Source organism: Hypanus sabinus, chromosome 9 (genome assembly GCF_030144855.1).
Source record: "Hypanus sabinus isolate sHypSab1 chromosome 9, sHypSab1.hap1, whole genome shotgun sequence".
Lineage (NCBI taxonomy): Eukaryota > Metazoa > Chordata > Chondrichthyes > Myliobatiformes > Dasyatidae > Hypanus > Hypanus sabinus.
This window is the reverse complement of record NC_082714.1, coordinates 44922783-44930764: the sequence shown is the minus strand read 5'-3', so window position 1 is coordinate 44930764 and position 7982 is coordinate 44922783. Positions and strand designations below refer to the sequence as shown.

At 44.5% G+C, this 7982-nt stretch overlaps 1 protein-coding gene across 2 annotated transcripts; it reads right to left on the bottom strand.

Moving 5' to 3' along the window:
- Positions 1–225: 225 nt before the first annotated feature.
- Positions 226–3476, bottom strand: med9 (mediator complex subunit 9). Of its 2 annotated transcripts, none has more exons than XM_059979592.1 (2): positions 3365–3476; positions 226–1357 (listed from the first exon to the last, which is right to left on the bottom strand). In XM_059979592.1, the coding sequence occupies exons 1-2, from the start codon at positions 3466–3468 to the stop codon at positions 1141–1143; spliced, it is 321 nt and encodes a 106-aa protein (XP_059835575.1). In that variant the 5' UTR covers positions 3469–3476; the 3' UTR covers positions 226–1140. The 2 variants fall into 2 exon arrangements, with proteins under 2 accessions (XP_059835575.1, XP_059835576.1); XM_059979593.1 differs by having other exon boundaries at positions 3342–3475.
- Positions 3477–7982: the final 4506 nt, after the last annotated feature.

Here is a 7982-nt window from a genome sequence, read left to right as displayed (position 1 = left end):
ACAGGAGTCACCATCGCAGCACGTGAAGACCCGGCCTGGAGTTCAAGGCTGGAGTCGCAGTCGGTGGTTGCGCAATCGCTTTGAATCTGTCCATGGTCATTGGAACACGTGTTGATGCTGCCGGAGGACTGTTTAATGGTGAAGTGAAGCATTACAAGTATTGCCCATTTATTTTCACTAGATTTTACTATGATAATTTTCACTATCACTAATAAATCACATAACTGCCAGCATTGTTGCTTTTTATTGGATATCAGATGACAAGTCTTTACAAAATAAACAGTAATACAGATCATTTAGAACAAATTTAGCTTACATATTTACAGATTCAAACTTCTTCAATATTTGTTACTTGGTTTGACCTAATATTCTGCAGAGGCAACCCGCGCTGTGACTGTTAAGATAGCAGAAATTTGCCCCAACGGAATTCACAAATTATAGGAAAAACTTGAGATACTGAATAAACTTTGCTCTCACAGAATTGATGTGAAAAAAGAAAATAAATAAACAATTTACTTCTAATGTGCATTTCTTGGCACATACACAAGATACAAACTCACATTGGAGGAAATAGACCATTTTTGAAAAACACAAACCTCCTCCCTACCCACCACAATTGGCTTGAGGATCGCCTTTAGCAGTTTTGAATGACAAACACATTTTACAACAGCAAACTTAAAGCTTAAAACTAAAAATCGGTTTTCTGTGTTGCTTCTGGATGGAAAAATCTGTAAGAATTCAAATGAAAGCAAAAAAAGTAAAATGTCCAAATGGTAGTACAACAAGGCCTTTCACGATTTCTTGGCTTTTAAACGAGATATCTGAATTAACATCTTGTTCTGACCCATATAGCAGATCACTAATGCATCATATACCTTCACATAGAAAACTATCCATGAAGCTTATATAATGCATTTGTATGCAGACATATGCAGGTGTTGTTTTAAATTTGATATAATACTTTTGCAAAGACCAATTCACCATTTGCAAAGTCCACCATTATGCTTGCAACTCAAAGTATTCAATAATTTACATGAAGCATGCAACCTTGCTGGATTTGTGTCATAACCAACTCAGGAGATAAATAAAAAACACATCCAGAATAAATCTTTTCCCTTCTTGCTGCAGGTCAGCTACTTCCTATGCTTTGGGGATGTCAAACATACAAAGGCTCCTGTACTTCTGTAAAAGTTCATTCTTGGTGCGAACCTGATCTCGTAAGTTTTGAAGTTGCTGCTGCTGCTGCTCAGGACTAACATCAATCCCAGGCATTGATGAAACTGCTTCTCTGGTATCCTGCAGCTTGGTCTTGAGTTTATTAAGCTCTTGGTGCACTTCTTGGCTGTCTTTATCCATACTACATTGAACAATAGGTAAAAAAAACAATTGTGAACAATTTTGAATATTTACAAAAAATGTTTAATCCTTTCATTTTTGACCACAGCTCAATAATTTGACAGATTATGAACTAACTTTAATTTCAATTCAGCAATCGTCAAATCTTGACCAAGATGTTTCGGACAATTACAATATCACATGAAATTAGCACAAAATTTGCTGACAGCAATATTTATTCATATTTTAACACAAATCACAAAGGGAGACATTCAAGATAATACAGACCGTCTTTGGGGTTAAAGGACAATGTATGTGTGTGGGTGGAAGGGAGGAACAAGGCTGTTTCTTTCTGTTGTTCTTTTATTATTGTGTTCTGTATTATTTTGCTCTGTATCGTTCTGCCAAGTATTGTGGGCGTGCTATGTTGGTGCCAGAGAGCGTAGCGTCACTTGTGGGCTGCCCCAACACACCCTCGATCAGTGACCAATGTTAGTTGTTAACGCAGACGACATAATTCACTGTATGTTGCAATGTATACACGATAAATGAACTTGAGTCTTGAATTTCTAGAGTGCACTGATGGAAATTGCTCCCATAGACAGAAATTTGAGAACCAGGGGAGGCTAGAAGAAGAAGATTAGCAAATGAACTGTGAGGTATGGAAAAACCTTTCTTGTTTTATAGGTAACAAGTGATTAGAGCCTAGAATGTACTACAGGAGAATACTAGACGCATATTTAATCATGACATTCACTAAGGTAATGTACTTTAAAAGAAAATATTGACAGCATTATGGAAAGGGCTGGAGAGATGGATGATGGTGCTTAAAAGAACCCAATGAGTAAAATGGATTCCTTCTCCACAGTTTCTGCAATTCTGTTTTCAAACCTTGAATAGCTTACATTTGGTATCCTTGTCCAAGCCCTTGGTGTGGATATATAGACAATAAAATTAAATCTCTTTCTCACTTTTTCAAATTCTTCTGAAGTGATCAGCTATACTTAACCTTGATGAAACAAGCCGCCAATATTTTCCTCAATCTTTCTTACTATAATGCTTTGCACCTCACCTCCAAAAAAACAACTTCCAATGGGAATGGCACTAATTTTCGGAACTATTTTGGGACAGCGTTCAACCTTTGGTAACAACACTTCAGAACAACGGTGAGCCAAACCTGTTAGACAATGTTGTAGATCAATGTTTGTTTTGAGTATGCTCACACGCTGAGCTACAAGGCACCATAACTCGTGCATTAAAGCAACTGACAGGATGGACCTTACACTCAAGCTACAAACATCTAGCCATTAGCCACCTCCTGCTTCACCTGTGGAAGCAAGTGCACGTCCCACACTGGCCTCGTTAATCACCTCTGAACCAACAAAACTAGAGTGGACAGGAGTCATTCTATATCCCAAAGGAATAGTTAAGAACTAACTGCCTCCACGTTCTACTTCTCTTCCCTTTCAACCACCCCCTCAATTTGTATGACTGGTTCATCCTGTTTTCTCTGCAAACATTCACCATTCCGCCACTAACCCCAAGGTATCTCTAAAGTTGAACCAGCTTTGAATGAATGTGACAGGTAACCACAATGGACTACAAGCGACTGCAGATGCTGCACTATGGAACACAGGAGAGAAATCAGCAGAGCAGGCAGCATCTGTGGAGGCATGCAGGGCGTGGACCCATAACTGAATGCTGGGCCTAAACTCGAAGCGTCTACAATCGCTGAGCCCATGCTGCCCGAGTTCCCCCAACAATTCCTTTTGCCTAATGGAGTTCAAATGCCTGTAGGGGTCAAAAGGCCCCACGTCTCGCACCCCTCCCCGTGCCCACGCACATCACTACCCCTTCCAATGATAAACAAACACACCCCGTGGCCCCCACTTGACCTCCCCCGGTCTCCGAATTACCCCCACCCCGGGAGCAGAATCATCTTGTTCCCACGGAGAAAGGCACGGGCTGTCCCCGGGAAGTCACGAAAACCCAATTCGCAGAGCTACCATTTAATAATGTCGTGAACAACCGGCAGGAACGAGCAATCCTCCAGGTTAATCTTCGTCTCCACGGCCGCCATCGCGCCGAACCGCCAGCAGCTGCGTCATCAACAGTGGCCGAAACGAAAGTCATAGACCGTATTCAGGATACGTCTTGTGTGACGTCACTTCCTAGGTTGCGCACTTAAAGAAGTTGAGGTTCAGTTCAGAAGGATGCATCCTTGTAAAGTTGTAATTTGTTCAGATTAATTTTCAGTCTTGATGAATATTAAAACAGGTCATCCTAGCAGTAGGTCAGATGTGCTACTGGAAGCTCTTCAAACTTTATTTCATATTCAAAGTATTGTTTTACATACAAGAAAAATTTGCAGATGCTGGAAATGTAAACAACACATACAGAATGCTGGGGAAACTCTGGCAGAATCTATAGAGAAGAGTGCAGTCGACGTTTCGGGCCGAGACCCTTCACCAGGACGGGGAAAAAATGGATTAGAGTAAGAAAGTGAGGGTAGGGGTGGAAGAACCAAAAGGTGATAGGTGAGACCGGAAAGGTGGGGGGGGGGGGGGGGTGGAATAGTGAAGTAAAGAGCTGGGAAATTGATTGGTGAAAGGGGGAAAACTCTGGAGAAGAGGGAATCTGATAGGAGAGGACAGAAGACCATGGAAGAAAGGGAAGGGGGAGGAGATAAAGTGAGAGAGGTAAATGGGAATAGTAAATTATTGGAAGTTTGGGAAATCAATATTCATGCCATCAGGTTGGAGGCTGCCCAGACGAAATATACAGTGCTGCTCCTCCAACCCGAGTGTGGCCTCATTGCTTCAGTAGAGGAAGCTATGGACTGACATGTCGAAATGGGAAGTGGAATTAAACTGGATGGCCACGGGGAGATCCTGCTTTTTCCGGCGGATGGAGTGTGAGTGCTTGGTGAAGCGATCTCCCAGTCTGTGTCAGGTCTCTTTGATATACAGGATGCCACATCAGGAGGATACAGTAGGTGACCCCAACAGAAACAGGTGAAGTATTGCCCTACCTGGAAGGACTTTTTGGGCCACGAATGGTAATGAGGGAGGAGGTGTAGGGGCAGGAGCTCCCTCGGGTGCTCCTTCCCCTTTTTCTTTCTTCCTCCCTTCTGTCCTTTCCTATCAGATTCTCCCTTCTCCAGCCCTGTATCTCTTTCACCACTCTATTTCTCAGCTCTTTGCTTCACCCCTTGTGGTTTCACCTATCACCTTGTGGTTCTTCCTCCCTCCCCCCTGCCCCTCCCCACTTTCTTAGTCTGACTCCAAATATCTTTTTCCAGTCCTGATGAAGGGTCTTGGTCTGAAACATCAACTGTACTCTTTTCCATAGATGCTGCCTGGCTTGCCAAGTTCCTCCAGCATTTTGTGTGTGTTGTATTGGTTTACATGTCAACTTCCTATGGGTCCCTGCACATAGAGGTGCTGAGGAGAATGAGCAAATTGATTGTTTGGCCAAAAAAACTGTTATAAGTTCAACTGGATATAGATATTCCACTTAGCCAGTCATAAGCTAAGGGATTGGTGAGACTAAGAATTAGGGGATTTGCAGGATAATGGGCAAAAGGGGAGACATCTTAACAGAATACATAAAACTGTTGGATTGATGAGACAAGGGGGTAAAATAAGAAGGGAAGGAATGATATTGACTCGACTTAGAATTGAGCATACTATGCTTAATTATTGCTTAATTATTCCTTGTATCCTGTTGGAAAACATCACTCTGGGGTGTGGAGGTTTTGTCATCATGAAACAGTTAAACAGATTCTATTACAATGTGAAGCATATTGGGTTGAAAGAAAGTAAATGCAGATTTCACTACTATCGTTGGGGGTTCAAACAACACACACAAAATGCTGGTGGAACACAGCAGGCCAGGCAGCATCTATAAGGAGAAGCACTGTCGACGTTTCAGGCCGAGACCCTTTGCCAGAACTAACTGAAAGGAAAGACAGTAAGAGATTTGAAAGTAGTGCGGGGAGAGGGAAATGCGAAATGTTAGGAGAAGACTGGAGGGGGTGGGATGAAGCTAAGAGCTGAAAAGGTGATTGGCGAAAGTGATACAGAGCTGGAGAAGGGGAAGGATCATGGGACGGGAGGCCTCGGGAGAAAGAAAGGGAGGGGGGGGAAGCACCAGAGGGAGATGGAGAACAGGCAGAGTGATGGGCAGAGAGAAAAGAAATCAAACAACTAAATATGTAAGGGATGGGGTAAGAAGGGGAGGAGGGGCATTAACAGAAGTTAGAGAAGTAAATGTTCATGCCATCAGGTTGGAGGCTACCCAGCCGGTATAAAAAGTGTTGTTCCTCCAACCTGAGTTTGGATTCATTTTGACAGTAGAGGAGGCCATGGATAGACATATCAGAATGGGAATGGGACGTGGAATTAAAATGTGTGGCCACTGGGAGATCCTGCTTTCTCTGGCAGACTGAGCGTAAGTGTTCAGTGATACAGTCTCCCAGTCTGCATCGGGTCTCACCAATATAGAAAAGGCCACGCCGGGAGCACAGGACGCAGTATACCACACCAGCCAACTCACAGGTGAAGTGTCGCCTCACCTGGAAGGACCGTCTGGGGCCCTGAATGGTGGTGAGGGAGGAAGTGTAAGGGCAGGTGTAGCACTTGTTCCGCTTACAAGGATAAGTGCCAGGAGGGAGATCGATGGGAAGGGATGGGGGGACGAGTGGACAAGGGAGTTACGTAGGGAGCGATCCCTGTGGAAAGCAGAAAGAGGGGGGAAGGGAAAGATGTGCTTGGTAGTGGGATCACGTTGGAGGTGGCGGAAGTTACGGAGAATTATACGTTGGACTTGGAGGCTGGTAGGGTGGTAGGTAAGGACAAGGGCAACCCTGTCCCGAGTGGGGTGGCGGGTGGATGGGGTGAAGGCAGATGTGCGGGAAATGGAACAGATGCGTTTGAGAGCAGAGTTGATGGTGGAAGAAGGGAAGCCCCTTTGTTTAAAAAAGGAAGACATCTCCTTCGTTCTACCACCCCACCAGCCTCCAGGTCCAACCTATAATTCTCCGTAACTTCCACCACCTCCAACAGGATCCCACTACCAAGGACATCTTTCCCTCCCCCCCCTTTCTGCTTTCCGCAGGGATCGCTCCCTACGCGACTCCCTTGTCCACTTGTCCCCCCCCCCCCATCCCTTCCCACCGATCTCCCTCTTGGCACTTTTCCTTGTAAGCGGAACAAGTGCTACACCTGCCCTTACACTTCCTCCCTCACCACCATTCAGGGCCCCAGACAGTCCTTCCAGGTGAGGCGACATTTACCTGTGAGTCGGCTGGTGTGGTATACTGCGTTCGGTACTCCCGGTGTGGCCTTTTATATATTGGTGAGACCCGACGCAGACTGGGAGACCGTTTCACTGAGCACCTACGCTCTGTCCGCCAGAGAAAGCAGGATCTCCCAGTGGCCACACATTTTAATTCCACGTCCCATTCCCATTCTGATATGTCTGTCCATGGCCTCCTCTACTGTCAAAATGAATCCAAACTCAGGTTGGAGGAACAACACTTCATATACCGGCTGGGTAGCTTCAATCTGATGGCATGAACATTGACCTCTCTAACTTCCGTTAATGCCCCTCCTCCCCTTCTTACCCCATCCCTGACATATTTAGTTGTTTGTTTTTCTTCTCTCTCTCTGTGCCCATCACGCTGCCTGTTCTCCATCTCCCTCTGGTGCTTCCCCCCTCCTCCCCCTTTCTTTCTCCCGAGGTCTCCCGTCCCATGATCCTTTCCCTTCTCCAGTTCTGTATCACTTTTGCCAATCACCTTTCCAGCTCTTAGCTTCATCCCACCCCCTCCGGTCTTCTCCTATCATTTTGCATTTCCCTCTCCCCGCACTACTTTCAAATCTCTTACTATCTTTCCTTTCAGTTAGTCCTGACGAAGGGTCTTGGCCCGAAACGTTGACAGTGCTTCTCCTTATAGATGCTGCCTGGCCTGCTGTGTTCCACCAGCATTTTGTGTGTGTTGTTTGAATTTCCAGCATCTGCAGATTTCCTCGTGTTTGATCTTTGGGGGTTGATAGTTTTGATTTTAAAACTTCACTAAGTTACGGAAGTGACTTTAATTCACAGTATTGTCTTTCATTATTTACAATCTATAGGGCTTTTTGGGGTAAATTCATTTTCATTCAATAAAGAATGAGTAAAGGTTTTATTTCCCAGTTCTCAACACCATACTCCAGTTGATAGTGGTAATTCACCTTTAAGTTGGACTGCCAACCACCATTAATAGTCAGAGAAGAAGAAGAAGACAAGGGTGCTGGTTGTTTGACTGAACTATTGATTGGGGTTGGTGCAAAGGGCTGAGCTGCTGTTGGGAGCTGCTCTCAGACAGGAAGGGGGTAGAGATGGCAGGAAGTGATGAAGAAGATGGAAATAGTGAATGGGACATGGTATTGAGTGTCAGGAGTTGTATGGAGGAAGGCAAGTGACAGGTTTCTGGGAAATGGAAAAATTAAGTGGCCGGTTAAGGATTGTAGTGGCTTATCGTCCAGTGATGAAGGCTGTAAATGGGTTTTAATTAAAGAAAGAAGGAAGAGTTTATGGTTTTGTGAGATTTGAATGTGATCCTGTTACTGATATACATCCAGTTGGACTAATTAAGAATTTGA

Bases quoted from the DNA above. Each gene is read 5' to 3' on its own strand.
- med9 (XM_059979592.1), bottom strand. From the start codon at position 3,468: ATGACTTTCGTTTCGGCCACTGTTGATGACGCAGCTGCTGGCGGTTCG. The intron at 1,358-3,364 runs GTTGTTCACGAC...TGTTCAATGTAG, and splicing joins AGGATTGCTCGTTCCTGCCG to TATGGATAAAGACAGCCAAG.